We start from the raw sequence: 18,931 nt of genomic DNA, 5'->3' as shown, positions 1-18,931 counted from the left end.
AGCAATGGTGACATTATCCAGATATGGAAAAGTGTCCGTTAAGTTCTCCTGTTTGACTAGGCTATCCATTGCCCATTAAAAGACGGCCACCCCAATGGTGACCCCAAATGGAAGGCGACAAAACTGGTAAAGCTGACCATTGGCCTCAAAGGCCGTATACTTTTTGTCAGAGTCCTTTAACGGTACTTGATGATATGCACTCTTTAAATCAAAAGTTGAAAATACCTTGTAGTTGGCAAGGTTATTGACCATGTCATCGATGCGTGGTAGTGGGTAGGCATCCAGGTCGGTATACTGGTTAATAGTTTGCGAGTAATCGATGCAAAGACGTTTCTTGTGTTGCTTCAGAGGATTTTTAACAACGACGACTTGAGCCCGCCAGGAAGATGAACATGGCTCAATTATACCGTCAGCTAGAAGGCGAGAGATTTCTGCCTCGATAAAGGATCGATCATCTTGGCTGAAACGTCGTGATTTAGTGACTATGGGCTTACATCAAGGGGAAAGATTGGTAAACAAGGAGGTCTCGTCGAGCGAAGCCGCCGAAAGCGCACAAAATGGTACTTTGGAAATAGTAAGCTCCGGCTTTGACCCTCCAAACTCGAAAGTGAGTCTTTTGTGTTGTTTCTGGAAATCCTGTCCCAGGAGCACATCACTGCATAGGTTCTTGAGCACCCCGAGCCAGGTGAAGAAATAAGTGCGGCCATTGAGAATAAGGTTGACAAGACAAAAGCCAGAAGAATTGGTGGTCAGTGTTGTCAGAGCCATTGCAATTTCCCTGTCCAAGGGGTAAATACGCAGTTTTAACTTACTAACGCAGCTCACTAATGAAGCTGTCAGAGCTGCATGAGTCAATTAGTGCACTCAAAATGCGTCCATTTACCGAAACCTTCGTGGCTGCATGGGACAGACTTTGGGGAAAGACAGCTGTGATGGGAGGAGGGGCAGTTTTACCCTTGACAGCTGTAACCTTAGTAGTGGTTCTTGGGGGAGGAGCAGTTTTATAGATTGCAGCTGTAACCTTAGTAGTGGCTCTTGGGGGAGGAGCAGTTTTATAGATAGTAGCTGCAAAACTAACAGGAGCTCTCGACCGGTATACCTTAGAAAAGTGGCCTTTCTTACTAACAGCGGCTCTTGGCTGGCATACCTTAGAAAAGTGACCTTTCTTGCTGCAATGATTGCAGGTTGCGTTACGAGCAGGACAGAATTTCCTATAATGGAACGCACCTCCACAGAAGAAACACTTCCTTCCAGATTGCCAAGGTGCCGCTAGGGCGGGGTCGTCATCAGGGAAGGCTTCTAGGGTAGGGTTGTCATCCGTTAAGTTAGAGTCATCATCGGTGAGGGCTTCCACCCGAGACCTATCGAAGGAGTCATTAAAAGTGATGGCAGCAGCCCGTGCACGAGGTAAAAGATAGGTATCTGCATTCCTCTTTGCTAAGTCCAGGGAACATGCCTGGTCATAAGCAGCCTGTAACTCGAGGGTTTTATTCTCCAACAAACGCTGGCGTATGAAGGGAGACGTACTTCCATTAATAAAGGAATCGCGAATTAGCTCCTTCTGGTACTGCTCAGCTGTGACAGCTTTAAGGTTACAATCCTTGCTGAGCCTGCGAAGCTTTTGAAGGAATTCGTCAAGTGATTCCCCGGGTTGTTGTCGAGTTGTGGCCAATAGATGCCGAGCAAAAATTTAGTTTGGGGCCTTGACATACAGTCGCTGTAATATTAGGATAGCGGAGTCATAGTCTACACAGCCTTCGATATAGTCAAACACATGAGGAGATACATAATTCGCAAGTATCTCTAATTTATCAGGAACATTCTCACCACACACCCTGAGGAAGTTGCTGAAGGTACGATACCAGTGTTTCCATACCTTAGCAGTTGTAGGTGAATTTGGGTCCAGGTCAAGACGGGCGGGTCTGAGTAGTTTGTCCATGATGGATTGATTTCTACGCCGGAGTTCCCTTCTGCAGTTGAAGTCGTAGCTGGCTGTTTCCGAAATCACTCAGAGCGTGGAGTCGATATCAAGTTGATTAAATTGACGTAATAAAACTCACTACACACTTGGTTTGAGCATAAAGCAAGGCTTTAATCAACTTGTTTCAGAACATGAAGGTCTAGTTGTACTTCACTAGTTCCTTGTCTTACAAAATGTCCCTGGAAAGCTGGGCCTATGCCTGAGTATTTATACTCCTTGGACAGCGCCACCAGCTGGCCGTCCAGCATTATTTCATGAGTAGTTTCTTGATGAATGATGAGATTTATAACACATCCCATCCAGACCGGGTGACTTTTCTACTTTAAGCGCTGCCAACCTTTTTAGTGCCTTCTCTTCATCTATTTTTATCCGATCCAATTTCTCTTCTACTTCCTCTTTTACTGTGTTGTTGGCAGCATCTATTTCTTTAGTGAAGACAGATGCAAAGTACTCATTTAGTACCTCAGCCATGCCCTCATTTCAGGAGTTCCTCCCCATCTTTGCCCTTTACAAGGAGATCTCCTTTTTGGTCCCTAATCTGCCCCACCCATCCTTTGACTACCCTTTTATGTTTATAAAAGATTTTTGGGTTTCCTTTTATTCCCTTTTCACGCTAATCAATTCTCATACACTCTTTGCCCCTCTTATTTCCTTTTTCAGTTCTCCCCTGTTCTTTTTGTATTCAGTTTGGTTCTCTACTAATTATGAACCGGACATCTATCATCAGCCTCGTTTTTCTGTTTCATTTTAATCTCCATTTTTGTTAGTTATCCAGGGAGCTCTAGCGTTGGATGCACTTCCTTCCTTCCTCGTGATAATGTGTCTAATCTGTACCTGAACTATCTCCTCTTTGAAGACCTCCCATTGCTCATTTACTGTTTACTTGCCAATCCAATTGGGTCAGATCCTTTTTTGACTCACTGAAATTAGCCTTTCTCCAGTTGAATATTTTCACATTTGATTTTTCCATTTCATTTTCCATAAACCTAATGATATTGCGATCACTGTTTCCCCAAATGCTCTCCACTTAAACATGCTCCACTTGCCCAACTTCATTCCCCAGAACTAGATCCAGCACTGCTTCTTTCCTCAGGCTGGAAACATACAGAAAGTTCCCTTCTACACATTTCAGGAATTCCTCCCCCTTTTTTCCCTTTACACTGTTACTATCCCAGTGTTGAGAGATTTGGGTGTCCTCGTGCAAGAAACACAGAAAGCTAGCATGCAGGTACAGCAAGCAATAAGGAAGACAAATGGCATGTTGGCCTTTATTGCAAGGGGGTTGGAGTATAAGAGATTGCTCACCTTGCATTCCAAGATACCTGATGCTATTGCCACTTACCTTGGGGTGGGGGATGGGGGTCTTAAATTGGGCCTGTGGCCACACCAGACCTTGGGCCCAATGCTGCCAACCCTGTCGTGACCCAACTGCATTTCTCACGCAACTGAATCTCAGGCCACACTCTCAAGCTTCACATTCAGAGGCCCAAAGTCCCAACACGCAATCCTAAAAGCTGCATCGCTTTAATCTGGAACCAGATTAAAGTTCCCAAGCACATTTTAACGTGGCTTGGAGGCAGTTGCAGTGAGCAAGTCATGGTGGGAGTGTTTGGTTGTGGTGCGGGGGGCGATCCCACCAAGGTCAGGGGACAGCCACAGCAGGTGAGCTCCAGTCATGGCAGGGGGAATAACTTAAGTAGATTACCCCAACAGTGAGTCAGGGAATCCTGTATTTTAAAAACTGAGCAGTATCTAATTCAAATGCTGTCTGACCTCAATATCAGTTCACCGCAAGGAGGAAGGTTGGGATGTGGCGGGGTGAGTGGCAGTTGCGGAGAGGGTTGATGAGGGTAGTGCGGCTGGAGGCAGAGAGGAACGGAGCCATAGATGTTGCAGATGTCCCTGATTGGAAATTGAGGATACTTGTTTGCCACTGAGAAGTGGGGAAAGGTTCAGAGTATATTAAACTGTTGTTTCTACAGGAGGTGAATAACTTGCGCAGCCAGTGTGAGAAACTGTACAGTTATGACTGGATCAGCGTCCCACTCGTTTACACACAGGTAAGAAACACTATTTCAGGTGTATGGCTCAGTGCTACACTAGGTAGATACATCCAAACCACATCTGGACAATGATAACAGACTGACAGATCAGGCAGTGTCACTACTCTGCATCGGGAACAAGAATGACTTCTGCCATCTCACAGGGGAGCAAAATGCTTTCTGCTGTTGCTTCAAGGGATTAGTCGCTAGAATTTGATAGCAACACAGGCACAATGCCAGCCAGAGAGCCCTCGTTCCTCCTGGAGAGACGAACAACTGTATTGCAAAACTTGTAGAGATTCTGATTTTAGGAAACCTGCATTTGTTTCTTTAAGTTTATTTATCATAAAGTTAGACACCTACACAGACTTAACCTGAGATTGACTGACCCAAATCAAACTGAGAAAAATTTTACATAGCATGCAGGTGGTTATTATCATGGTTGAGACCAACATGATAAAAACCTGAATGTTTATTTATTCTTTGCACAATGCAGATGGCAAGTCATCCCAAATATCAATCAGACCAACAGCAAAAACTGACTGTATCATAGCTCCTGTGCCAGTAAAACGGAGATGTAGGGCAGATTGTACGTCCATTCTTGGCCAAGGCAATATATTTGCCAGACTTTTTTTTAGTACGTGGAAGAGCTGTGTGCCATTCTCATACCAGCATCACAAACAATTGTACAATATGTAATTCACTGAAGTAATTTCATGATTGGTTTGTAAATAAAAGGCAGTGTCCCTTGAGATATATTTGGGGTCTGATTCTAACTGTAATGATGTAGTCTGACTCGCATTGGTCTCACAGTCTGTGTTTGTCATATCCCAGGTCGTCACCATTGCCGTTTACAGTTTCTTTCTGGCTTGTCTGATTGGACGGCAGTTTCTCGATCCCAGTCAGGGTTACCCAGGCCACGAGCTCGACCTCTACATCCCCGCCTTCACCCTGTTGCAGTTTTTCTTTTATGCTGGCTGGCTTAAGGTAAAGACTCAAACTAGATGTGTTCTGAAAAAAATTCACAAGTGTCTAATCTTGGGTGGATATACAGGGACCATCAGAGAATGAGTGCCTTTCTCAGAAATCCTGTTTTGAAGCCCCCAAATGACTGGGTTGGTAAATACACTGCCCAGTGTAGGACTGAGTCATACAGACAGGTCTCCGGTTCAAAATCTGGCCTGTGCTAAATTAGATAATCTCATCCAGAACGGCAGAGTGCTGTGATTCACCTCTGCACTCCTGAGTTAGGGAGAGAAAAAAACATTTTTTAAAATTGTCCCGGGTTCCCACTACTGATCATCGTCCAGGGCCTCCTGCTGGAAGATGCGTGCATGTGAACAACAGATGAGGATAGCATCATGCCTGGTTATGTTGGATTGCCTGTCAATAGCCTTTCTTCAGACTCACACATAAAGAATAGGTGAGGTACCAGAGGTATTTGGTATCTGTTGAGCAGTGCCTTTGGTAGAAGAGGGGAGAAAGAATTCCAATAAATCAAACCCCATTATTTTATTTTTATTGTGTAAAATTTCCCCGTGATCTGCTCCAACAGACTTGAGTTGTGAATATTGATCAGTTATAGAATGGACATCTATAAGATTGGAGAAGAGTTCGGAGTAATTACATAGGGGTTCATAGGGAGGTAGGAGTGATTATTTTTAAAAAGCCTCATTGAGGGAGTTCACTGCGAGTGATTAATGGTGAAACACTAGGGTTTACTTTTATAATATACTAGCTGGAGTGCCCGGCGGTGCCGAGGGTTTTTTGAAGGCATGTTGTTATGAAAAAAGTAGAATTAATTTTTATCCATATATATCAATGAGTCTGTCCGTCTGTGTGTGTGGGGGAAGGAGAGAGGGAGGGGGAAGGAGAGAGAGAGAGGGGAAGGAGAGAGAGAGAGGGGAAGGAGAGAGAGAGAGAGAGAGAGAGAGAGAGAGAAGGAGAGAGAGAGAGAGAGAGAGATGGAAAGAGAGAGAGAGAGAGAGAGAGAGAGAGAGAGAGGGAAAGAGAGAGGGGGAAGGAGAGAGAGAGGGAAGGAGAGAGAGAGGGAAGGAGAGAGAGAGAGGGGAGGAGAGAGAGAGAGGGGAGGAGAGAGAGAGAGGGAAGGAGAGAGAGAGAGGGGAGGAGAGAGAGAGAGGGGAGGAGAGAGAGAGAGGGAAGGAGAGAGAGAGAGAGAGAGAGAGAGGGAAGGAGAGAGAGAGAGAGAGAGAGGGGGGGGGGAAGGCCTAGTCCGAGTGCCAGATCCGCGGCCTTTCCTGGCCGCATCACTGCCACCGGCAGCCGGGGCGGGTCGCGTCGGGCTGACTGTGCCTGGACGGCGCACGCCAAGCCCACAACTGGGGGCCGCTCCCCTGATCAGGGGCCTGTCGGGCCGGCCGGCTGGTTGACTGTCTGAAAAGACGGGCACTCGGTGCCCTCGCCGGGCCCTGCTTCCCCCTCACTCACTCCGCAAACGGCAGACGAACGCCTTTCGCTGCGGACTCCAGGTGTCCGAATTTGGTCGGGGACGGCTCGTTGGAAAGCCCCGGTTTTCCCGGTCCCGCAGTCACAGCAAGAGAGAGAGGGGGAAGGAGAGAGAGAGAGAGGGGGAAGAAGAGAGGGAAGAGGACAGAGAGAGAGAGAGAGAGAGAGAGAGAGAGAAGGAGAGAGTGAGGGAAGGAGATGCAGAAAAATCAAGATGGCCGAATTAACGGCAGTTTGAAAGATCAAGCCCCGCCCACAAACGCCATGAAACGCCCCCCCGTGATGCAGCGCGCTCCCCCCGTAGGATTGGTCAACCTTCACGTCACTCAATGCTAATGAGCGGATTCCCCCGTATGATTGGTCAACCATCACGTCACTCAACGCCAATTCCCCCGTAGGATTGGTCAGCCGCTAATGAGCGGAATTTTGAATGTTTTTTGTATACTGTCCGAACAATTTTTGTCTGACCAAAAAGTAAATACACCTAAGACGCTCCCGTAATCATAAGCTTTCTTTTGATATAACATATGTGTAGGTACGCTCTATAACTTTTGAGTGATGCCCGGACATACACACAGACAGAACGATCCTTTTATTATATATATAGAAATAGATAGATAGATAGATATAAGAAGATAAAGCTTTGGTTTTTTTTAGTTTGAAGTCCATTCCCCACTGGCAGCAGTTCAGATACGGACAGTCACTGTGCTTCATGTTGTTGGCCTGTGATAACATCCAGACTGAGGGATTAACAATGGTGATAAAATTATTGGAGTTGTGAAGATAAATATAGAACAGAGTCTGCAATTATTACATAGAAATAATCTAACCAGCTCCCAGACAGCTGAATATGTTAATGTACCACATGATGTGGTACTGAGCCCTACAGACCACAGGGTCCCATGATCCCTGGTCTGTACTGAGTTAGTCAGTCTCTGCTGGAGTGACAGTACAGCTGCTACAATTGGCCTTGGTGCCTCTACCAATTGAATTAAAATTAGCCAATGTTCGTTCTTCTGATCGCTATCAAGTGACCCCTGTTAGAAAGGGCATGTGTGGAGATGTCAGATGAGACAGGATCAGCTGTGCTATCCTGCATGAATAGTCTGCTGAAACTTGCTGTTTAAGCTCACGCATGAAAATTGGCCACTGGGATGAGATACTCAACCCATCTACATTACAACTTGGAACTATTACAATGACTACACTTCAAAAACAAAATACTTAATTGGCTGTAAAGTGCTTTGGGAAGTCCTACAAGATGCGAAAGGCGCTATATAAATGCAACTCTTCATCAAGAATCCGCATCTTCAGGAGAGATGGGGAGAAATTGAAAATGAAGCCAGTCTTTTATACATGTATTAACTTAACAAGGGGAAGTAAGAAAAAACATTACTGACCATTCTCACTGTTAACACGATTGTTTGAAACTGCACAGGTAGCTGAGCAGCTGATTAACCCTTTTGGTGAGGATGATGATGACTTTGAGGCGAACTGGCTCATCGACAGAAATTTCCAGGTAACCAACAAACTTTCATACAATCTGTCCCAGAGACCCGAGTGTTCAGAAACTGGAGGATCACACAACTGCCACAGTCATGTCAGAGTAACGGGAATTTTCAAAAAAACAGTCAATCGTTACGATGACAGGATCCTGTTTTTGAGCAATTAACTGTACAATAATGATTGTCCATCTATTATAATAGATATACACTATTTACAGATATTAAAGCCTTGTATACAATTGGAATAGCATAAATAGCCACAAGGGAACGGTTTCAAACTTATAATGTAACGACAAGGTTAGACAAGTTATAAGCTGTTGAGCCTGGTTCATGATGTAGTGAGTGGGGCCAATGGACATTAATTTCCTGCTAGTCCGACTGATGGGACCTTAACCTTTACCAAGTAGGGCTGATGGGACCTTAGTCTGTGTGAATGGGATTCTAGCATTTGGCTCAAGGGGATGATGGGACTTTAGCTTCCGGCTCTGTGCCTCTCTTGGCATCCTACGAAGGGCCCATCGAGGCACTCGTCGCTGCCGCCTTGCGAGCAGCAACCCCAACTGTCCCATCCTACTCTCTCGCCAACCTTCCCGCCCAGTGCGGCCACTGGGGGCAAATCTTGCCAATCTCCTCCCCATCCAACTCATCCCCCCAGCACTGATCCTGTGGATGCTGGCAGTGGGACAGCCATCACCGACCCTCTCCGCATCTCCCTCCAGAATGTCCGTTCACTTGCAAACAAGGCCCTTGCCATCCATGAGCTTAGCGTGGATGACTGCATCGATATCATGGCCCTGATGGAAACTTGGTTGAGGGGTGATGACACCTTACCCTTAAATGAAGCCTCCCCACCTGGCTATACCTTCCACCTCTCAGACCACCGTGGTGGCTCTCATCACCAAATCACACCTTTATCTGTCCCCCTATTCCTCCGGCAGTTTCTCCTCCTTTGAGCATCTCACCTTATTCCACCCCTCTTGCCTCTCATTTAAAATTCTTGTTCTACCACCCACCCATTTTATTATTGAGATACCTTCACTGTTCTCCTCCCTCAGCACCAAAAGACTTCTCATCCTCGGTGATTTCAACCTCCGTCTCAATTTATCATGCTCTCTCTCCTCCGAGTTCACTAGCCTCCTATCCTCCCTTAATCTCTCCCTCCATGTAAACTCCCCAACTCATATTCACAGCCACACCCTCGACCTTGCCATCTCTCGTGGCCTCGCTACTCCCATTGTGTCAATTGCAGATAAGGCCACCTCTGACCATTTCCTTGTATCGCTCTCCACCCACACCCCCCTTCCACCCACCTCCCCCAATCCTACTTCCTTTTGTGTCTGCCCCTGGAAAAAACTCTCTTACAACTGCACTTATGAAATCCCAACTGTCCAGCCTCTGGCCCTCCATTCACCATGACATTTCTGCAGCTACTGATCTGCTCAACGACACCCTCACCACTATCTTTGATGCCCTAGTCCCTACTAAAACAATTACCCTCTCTCACCCTGGCTGTTCCCCCTGGTACAGCTCTCATCTTCGCTCCCTTAAGTCCAAGGGACGCAGACTTGAACGGATATGGCGAACAATTGGTTTAGCCATTCACCGCCAGATCTGACTGGACCACATAAAGCACTATCGGGCCCTGCTCTTGTCTGCCAAAATTGTTCACAATTCCAGAATCATTCTGGAATGCAAAGATAAACCCCGGCTCCTATTCTCTACTGCTAACCATAAGAACATAAGAAATTGAAGCAGGAGTAGGCCAATCGGCCCCTCGAGCCTGCTCCGCCATTCAATAAGATCATGACTGATCTGATCCTAACCGCCAATCTACTATCACAGAACCATCTCCTGAATCTAACAGAATTAGACACACGACATAGGAGCAGGATCAGGCTACACGGCCCCTGGGCCCGCTCCGCTACCCACAGGGCCATGACCGATCCGAACCTAGACTCATGTCCAAATTCCTGCCTGCTCCCCGTAACCCTTAATTCCCTTTACTTCTAGGAAACTGTCTATTTCTGTTTTAAATTTATGTAATGATGTAGCTTCTACAGCTTTTTGGGGCAGCATATTCCATGGACCTACCACCCTCTGAGTGAAGTAGTTCCTCCTCATCTCAGTTTTGAAAGAGCAGCCCCTTATTCTAAGACTATGCCCCCTAGTTCTAGTTTCACCCATCATCGGGAACATCCTCCCCGCATCCACCCGATCCAACCCCTTCACAATCTTATATGTTTCAATAAGATCGCCTCTCATTCTTCTGAACTCCAATGAGTAGAATCCCAATCTACTCAACCTCTCCTCATATGTCCATCCCCTCATCCCTGGGATTAATCAAGTGAACCTTCTTTGTACTGACTCGAGAGCAAGTATGTCTTTTCTTAAGTATGGACACCAAAACTGTATGCAGTATTCCAGGTGCGGTCTCACCAATACCTTGTACAACTGAAGCAATACCTCCCTATTTTTATATTCTATCCCCCTAGCAATGAAAGCCAACATTCCATTGGCCTTCTTAATCACTTGCTGCACCTGCATACTAACCTTTTGAGTTTCGTGCACCAGGACCCCCAGATCCCTTTGTACTTCAGTACTTTCCAGTTTCTTGCCATTAAGATAATAACTTGCTCTACGATTTTTCTTGCCAAAGTGCATAACCTCACACTTTCCAGTATTGTATTCCATCTGCCAAATCTCTGCCCACTTACTTAGCCTGTCTATGTCCCCTTGCAGGTTTTTTATGTCCTCCTCACTCACTACTTTCCCTCCCATCTTAGTATCATCTGCAAACTTTGATATGTTACACTCGGTCCCCTCCTCCAAATCGTTAATATAGATTGTAAAGAGTTGGGGACCCAGCACTGACCCCTGTGGAACACCACTAGTTACTGATTGCCAGTCCGAGAATGAACCATTTATCCCAACTCTCTGCCTTCTGTTAGATAGCCAATCCTCTATCCATGCCAGAATATTACCCCCAATCCCGTGATTTTTTATCTTAAGCAATAATCTTTTGTGTGGCACCTTGTCAAATGCCTTTTGGAAGTCTAAATACACTATGTCCACTGGTTCCCCTTTATCCACCCTATATGTTACTTCCTCAAAGAACTCCAGCAAATTTGTCAAACATGACTTCCCCTTCATAAAACCATGCTGACTTTGTCCTATTAAATTATGATTATCCAAATGTCCTGTTACTGTCTCCTTAATAATGGACTCCAATATTTTACCTACCACAGATGTTAGGCTAACCGGTCTATAGTTTCCAGCCTTCTGTCTACTGCCCTTTTTAAATAAGGGCGTTACATTAGCAGTTTTCCAGTCTGCCGGGACCTTTGCTGAGTCCAGGGAGTTTTGGAAAATTATTACCAATGCATCCACAATCCCTACCGCCACTTCCCTCAAGACCCTAGGATGTAAGCCATCAGGTCCAGGTGATTTATCCGCCTTGAGTCCCATTATTTTACCGAGTACCACTTCCTTAGTGATTTTGATCGTGTTTAGCTCCTCCCCCCCCTATAGCCCCCTGTTTGTCCAGTGTTGGGATATTCTTAGTGTCTTCTACTGTAAAGACTGATACAAAATATTCATTCAGTGTTTTTGCCATCTCCATATTTCCCACCATTAATTTCCCGGTCTCATCCTCTAAGGGACCAACATTTACTTTAGCCACCCTTTTTCTTTTTATATAACTATAAAAACTCTTACTATCTGTTTTTATATTTTTTGCTAATTTACTTTCATAATCTATCTTCCCTTTCTTAATCAATCTTTTTGTTATTTTTTGCTGTCTTTTAAAGTTTTCCCAATCCTCTATCCTCCCACTAGATTTGGCTACCTTATATGCCCTTGTTTTTAGTCGAATACTATCCTTAATTTCTTTACTTAGCCACGGATGGCTGTCTTTTCTTTTACACCCTTTTCTTCTCAGTGGAATATATATTTTTTGGAAGTTGTAAAATAACTCCTTAAATGTACACCACTAATCATGTATCGTCTTAACCTTTAACCTATTTTCCCAATCCACTCTACTCAATTCCGCTCTCATACCTTCATAGTCTCCTTTATTCAAGCTTAGCACGCTTGTTTGAGATCCAACCTTCTCACCCTCTAATTGAATACGGAATTCAACCATGTTATGGTCACTCATTCCAAGGGGATCCTTTACTAGGACATTTTTAATTAATCCTGTCTCATTACACAGGACCAAATCTAAGGTTGCTTGCCCCCTGGTCGGTTCAGTTACATACTGCTCAAGAAACCCATCCCTAATACACTCAATGAACTCATCCTCAAGGCAGCCCTGCCCAATTTGATTTGTCCAATTAATATGATAGTTAAAATCCCCCATAATTATAGATGCTCCCTTATTACAAGCCTCAACTATTTCCTGATTGATACTCCATCCAACAGAGTTGCAACTGTTCGGAGGCCTATAGACTACGCCCACTAGTGTTTTTTTCCCCTTATTATTCCTTACCTCCGCCCAAACTGTTTCATTATCCTGATCTTTTGACCCAATATCATTTCTCTGTATTACAGTGATTCCTTCCTTTATTAACATAGCCACCCCACCTCCCCTTCCTTCCTGCCTGTCCTTCCTGATCGTTAAATAACCTGGTATGTTTAATTCCCAGGCATTGTCACCCTGCAGCCATGTTTCTGTAATGGCCACAAGATCATACCCATATGTAGTTATTTGTGCCATTAACTTGTCTATTTTGTTACGAATGCTACGTGCATTCAGATAGAGAACTTTCAAATATGTTTTGTGACACTTAGTTCCTGCTTTTGCCCTTTTTATTACTTTACCTTTTACTCCATACCTTCTGCCCCTTCCTGACACGCTCTGGTTTTTAATTTCCCTACTCTCCCGTCTCCTCCACCCTCACCTCCGATAACAAGTGTGAGGAGCTCATGGACTTCTTTGTCTCTAAAATTGAGACCATCCGTTCAGCTGCCTCTGCCACTTCCCTTCCTTCCCCTAGCCAACTGGGCCAAACTTCCTCTAAGGTTCCTCCCTGCCCTAGCCCTGAACTCGCATCTTTCTCCAGTTTCTCTCCGATCTCCCATCATGAACTCTCTGCGCTCATCTTGTCTATGAGACCCACCTCCTGCTCCCTTGACCCTATTCCCACCAAACTGCTGACCACCCAACTTCCTTTTCTGGCTCCCATGTTAGCTGATATTGTTAATGGTTCTCTCTCCTCAGGTACTGTACCCCTCTCCCTCAAATCTGCTGTCATCACTCCTCTCCTCAAAAAAACAAACCTTGATCCCTCCGTCCTTGCAAACTACCGCCCCATCTCCAACCTCCCTTTCCTCTCCAAAGTCCTTGAACGTGTTGTCGCTTCCCAAATCCGTGCCCATCTTTCACACAATACCATGTTTGAATCCCTCCAATCAGGTTTCCACCCTTGCCACAGTACCAAAAACAGCTCTCAAAGTCACAAATTATATCCTTTGTGACTGTGACAAAGGTAAACTATCCCTCCTCGTCCTTCTTGACTTGTCTGCAGCCTTTGACACGGTTGATCACTCCATCCTTCTCCAACGCCTCTCCACCGTCATCCAGCTGGGTGAGACTGCACTCGCCTGGTTCCATTCTTATCTATCTAATCGTAACCAGAGAATCACCTGCAACGGCTTCTCTTCCCGCTTCCGCATCGTTACCTCTGGTGTCCCCCAAGGATCTATCCTTGGCCCCCTCCTATTTCTCATCTACATGTTGCCCCTTGGTGACATCATCCGAAAACACAGCATCAGTTTCCACATGTACGCTGACAACACCCAGCTCTACCTCACTACCGCTTCTCTCGACCCTCCAGTGTCTAAATTGTCAGACTGCTTGTCTGACATACAGTTCTGGATGAGCAAAAATTTTCTCCAATTAAATATTGGGAAGACCGAAGCCATTGTTTTCAGTCCCCGCCACAAACTCCGTTCCCTAGCCACTGACTCCATCCCTCTCCCTAGCATCTGTCTGAGGCTGAACCACACTGTTCGCAACCTTGGTGTCATATTTGACCCTGAAATGAGCTTCCGCCCACATATCCGCAGCATAACAAAGACCGACTACTTCCACCTCCGTAACATCACCCGTCTCTGCCCTTGCCTTGGCTCATCTGCTGCTGAAACTCTTATCCATGCCTTTGTTACCTCTAGACTTGACTATTCCAATGCACTCCTGGCTGGCCTCCCACATTCCACCCTATGTAAACTTGAGGTCATCCAAAACTCGGCTGCCTGTGTCCTAACTCGCACCAAATCCCGTTCGCCCATCACCCGTGCTCGCTGACCTACATTGGCTCCCGGTTAAGCAGCGCCTCGATTTCAAAATTCTCATCCTTGTTTTCAAATCCCTCCATGGCCTCGACCCTTCCTATCTCTAAGCTCCTTCAGCCCCACAATCCCCCGAGATATCTGCGCTCCTCTAATTCTGCCTTCTTGAGCATCCCTGATTATAATCACTCAACCTTTGGTGGCCGTGCCTTCTGTTGCCTAGGCCCTTAAGCTCTGGAATTCCCTGCCTAAACCTGTCTGCCTCGCTACCTCTCTTTCCTCCTTTAAGACGCTCCTTAAAACCTACTTCTTTGACCAAGCTTTTGGTCACCTGCCCTAATTTATCCTTATGTGGCTCGGAGTCAAATTTTTTGTCTTAAAATACTCCTGTGCAGCGCCTTGGGACGTTTTACTACGTTAAAGGTGCTACATAAATATATGTTGTTGTTGTTGTTGGGCTGATGGGTCCTTAGCTGCCAATGAATGAACCCGAGGAGCTTCAGACTCCAGCGTTGAAAGTTGGTGGGACTTTCTACCTTTAACAAAACTGTTGGGATTTTAGCCTCCAGGTATCAAGGCTGATAGGAGCTTTTATCAGGCTACAGTAATATGTCTTTACTGTTTGATGAGTTGGACTGTTGGAATTTTAGCCTCCAAAAGTGGTGTAATGTAACCTTCACTGCTCGCGAGTAGGGCCCGTGGGAGCTCTGTCTCCAGCTGATGGGACTGGAGTCTTGGCCTCCAGGGGGAGGTTGAGGTGGCCACGTATCATAAACAGAGCATAACATTAAAAGCAGCTGTGATTGTTGCATTAAATTATGGGTGATATATTTTCCACAGTTGTCTGGATTCTCCTGATTTGATGACAGTAACTCTAATGGAAGAGAGTGCAAGGCTCAGGCTGAATAACGAAGAACTGTGAACATTTACAGTGCTTAACCTTTACGCTGCTGAATAAACAGGAACTCTACATTACATCGCACGTAACCCATACCCTTGCTAACAACTTTATATAGTTCATGCTTAGACAGCAAGTTAAAGATTACTTTGTGGAGTTTGTGTTTATTCAGCAGTGTAAGGATTGCTTACTGGGTAATTGTACAGAGTTCCTGCTTATTCAGTAGTGTAAGAGTTACTGATTATGTATTTGTACAGAGGTTTCGTTTATCAGCAGGGTTGAGAATTCATATTCTGATTTTTTTTTTAGGTTTCTCTCCTGGCAGTTGATGAGATGCATCAGAACTTACCAGCTCTTGAAAAGGATAAGTACTGGAATGACAATGACCCGAAACCTCCATACACCGCAGCGACCACGGAACACCGGAAACCTTCATTCCTCGGCTCCACTTCTGATATCAGGTTAATGGACTGTTAAGTTTTTACAGGGAAATTATTTAGGGAGCTGGAAAAGCAAATTTTACCAATAATCGCATTGGTGCTGGTGACCTTTCTGACAGGTGAGGCACACCTCTACATGCCTAACCATACAGCATGTTACCATGGCAATTGGCCCTTTGTGTATGTGCAATGTGTTTTATTTTCTTGTCCATTGCTATCTATCATTGTAAGAAAGTAAGGGCAAAGAAAAAGAGGGGAACCAGTAAACACATGGGAGGAGAAGGAAAATATTCACTTTAGCAAAGCCTGCTCCTACCCTCGAACTCGTTCTTACTGATAAGCACATCATAAACCTCCATCCCGCCCTCTAATCTTACAGCCCAGGCCTTTCCCTCTTTCACCCCAACGCCACCAAGCTGGCCTGCCGCTCACCTGGTGGCCCTTCTAGTGGAATCCAACCACCACAATGTGGAGCATGGTCCCACCAGTCGGCTCCAACCTGCTCACCCAGGGTTCAAGTTGCTGCTGACAGCAACACCGACTCCCTGCTCTCAAGCGCACACAATTCTAGTGCCTCAGCAGATGAGCTGCTTCTGAATAATCGTGGTTCATGTGTTTAAGTAGAACATGAGCAGATGGCTACATGGTAACATTATTGTTACAAATTCAGGTCTGTATACCTTAATGGGATTAGTGGCGTCAGTTAACTGTACAATATTAGTCAATTTATTTTAAATAGATTAATGCCTGTTAAAATAGGAGATAGAGTAATGTGTTACTAATGTATTCAGAGTACGCTAATGTCACTATAGTTTTAATAGAACTTAGTCCTAGGGCCTTCTTTTCCCTTTCCTGCGGGAAATGATCTGGCTACCATTTGGCAACTGTCTGAGGTGGTGCACTTGAAATCAGGAGCTCACTGTGTGGGGAATTTCTGGCACAGAACTGCATTCCAGCATGGTGCAGCATTCCAGCATGGTGCAGCATTCCCAAGAGTGATCTTCAAGCAAGGCAGTGCTCAGGTTTGTGGCTACTGAGTAAAGCTTAGTGAATACCCCTACTCTGGGCTGAGTTCCTGTCCTCATCTCTGCATTCAAGGATAGATGCTGAACAAAGTCCAGGGACTTCCCATGGAGAACAGGTATACTTAGAGGGGCACTCACATTGACGCTCCAACATGTTGAATCCCTGGGCTGTTTGTATTTTACTTTTTTCCTCAGTGTTAATCACAATCCAAGCCTTGTTGTTTCCCCATCTTTTTCTGCCCTCTCTTCGTCCTCTTCTAAAAGGTGTTATCTCATGTATGATTAAGGTTCTACGGCCACCGGGTACCCTTTGGTACCTACCCAAGTAGCAATTTTTCACGTATGATCTTAGACAATAAGGCCGGAATTTTCTGGGGTCCATGCGGGCGTGATGGGAGGCGGGTTGGGTGGAAAATTTGAAATAAGTTGCAGCGGGTCGGGAACCCGCCATCATCCCGCCCCCACGAGCCTTTCCCTCTGGCGCATGCGCCGGTGCAGCAGCGACCCAACCGGCAGAGGCGGGCAACCTAATTCAAATCATTAATCAGTTGTCAGACCTTTAAGAATGTTTTTCAGCCTATCTTTCAAATGTCCCTGGCTGCCCACGGGATTCAGCTTGAGGTGGGAGTTGAGTGGCCACTGCTCCAGCTGATTAGATGACAGCATGAAATGTACGATAAAACCTCCCACCTCACAGCTGGTCACTTTCCTCAGGCAGAAGCTGTTGCTGACTGCATTCCGAGCACACATTTAGCTTTCTACAGGCTGCAAGTGTTTCCAGCAAAGTCGCCATCCAGTCTCACCTCATTGTTACAACCTATCACACCATTGACAGCTTGCTCCTCTGATCTCCACTTGACCTGCCATCTATTCCATAAGCATGGGTGCCATTTATACTGTGTCACCTTGGTCCTCAGAATCGGACCACAATGAGCCCCAACACCAGCAGCACCACCAACCTTCTCCTCAACTACCTGATGCTGCACAGGACAGATGACATCAGCGCAGGGCTGCACCGCGCCGGAGGTAATACCCCCAACACAGGGTATACAGGCAGAGGATGAGCTTCCTCAACACGATGGAGCAGTAGTGCCAAAGGAGGCTCAGGCTATCGCGCCAGGTCATTGCAGACATTTGCACATTGCTCGAGGATGACCTACAGCCTAGAGGAGCAGGTGGACACCCCTTACCAGTGGCTGTCAAAGTCACCAGCGCCCTCAACTTCTTTGCCTCAGGCTCCTTCCAGGGATCTGCAGCAGACATTTGCGGCATCTCGCAGTCGGCCGCCCACAGATGCATCACACAGGTCACCAATGCCCTCTTTGACAAGTCAGCCAATTATATCAACTTTACCACTGATGAAGCCAGTGTTACTGAGCAGGTTACTTTGCCACTCTGGCTGGCTTCCCACGGGTGGAGGGCATCATCGACTGCACACATGTGGCCATCAAGGCACCCCATCATTACCCAGGGGTCTTTGCCAACTGCAAGGACTTCCACTCCCTCAATGTGCAGCTGGCCTGCAACCATAGGAAGATCATATGCACATGTGCGCCATGACTCTTTTGTCCTTCGCCAGACCACCCTCCCTCAGTTCTTCACTCCTCCAAACAGACTTTCCGGCTGGCTGCTTGGAGACAAGGGCTATCCACTGAAGACGTGGCTCATGAAACCCTTAAGGAGACCAAGTACTGAGGCCCAGGAGAGATACAATGAAAGCCACATTTCCACCAGATGTGTCATAGGGCAGACAATAGGTATGCTCAAAATGCGCTTCAGATGCCCTGATAGATCTGGAGGAGCCCTTCAGTACGCACCAGCCAGATTCTCCAGAATCATCGTGGTCTGCTGCGCCCTGTACAACATAGCGCAGCAGCGAGGATTAGCACTGCATGAAGAGCAAGGCACTGAGTGCACAGCCTCTTCAGAGGAGGAGGAGCATCAGCTGGAAGACAAGCAGGAGCTGAAGGAACCTGCAGTCCAGATCCCACCAGCACCCGAGCACATTGCTGCCCGGGGGGCCAGGGATGGCCTCATCATGGCCAGATTTACTTAACTTTATGCTGTACACCCATATGGCTGCTACATGCTGCTCCAGGTTGGCACCATCCCCACAGCAACCCCATAAAGGATCCCTACAATGACCAAGCCATTCCTTTCACACTGACCACTATTGCTGGAGGTACCGTTATGTCTCACCATTCACTGTAACTCACTAAACCACTTCCAAAGCTGCACACAAATTTGTCCAAGATGGGAAAGTGGTGAAAATAAAGATTTTTATGG

The 18,931-nt window shown here is 46.2% G+C and overlaps 1 protein-coding gene across 2 annotated transcripts in view; it reads left to right on the top strand.

Annotated features, from left to right (window-relative positions):
* LOC147106700 (bestrophin-2-like) overlaps positions 1–18,931 on the top strand; it is a 76,576-nt gene that overhangs the window by 31,888 nt on the left and 25,757 nt on the right. Inside the window, exons 5-8 of one of the 2 annotated variants that reach the window (XM_086007753.1) lie at positions 3,964–4,041; positions 4,858–5,010; positions 7,928–8,008; positions 15,490–15,641. In XM_086007753.1, coding sequence (XP_085863879.1) covers positions 3,964–4,041; positions 4,858–5,010; positions 7,928–8,008; positions 15,490–15,641 — 464 coding nt within the window. The remainder of the gene's footprint in view (positions 1–3,963; positions 4,042–4,857; positions 5,011–7,927; positions 8,009–15,489; positions 15,642–18,931) is intronic. The other variant, XM_086007754.1, reaches the window with a different exon arrangement.

The sequence above is a fragment of the Somniosus microcephalus genome, chromosome 15 (genome assembly GCF_052327205.1).
Source record: "Somniosus microcephalus isolate GS21.2 chromosome 15, FLI_Smic_1.0, whole genome shotgun sequence".
Lineage (NCBI taxonomy): Eukaryota > Metazoa > Chordata > Chondrichthyes > Squaliformes > Somniosidae > Somniosus > Somniosus microcephalus.
This window is presented reverse-complemented; position numbering and strand designations above follow the sequence as displayed.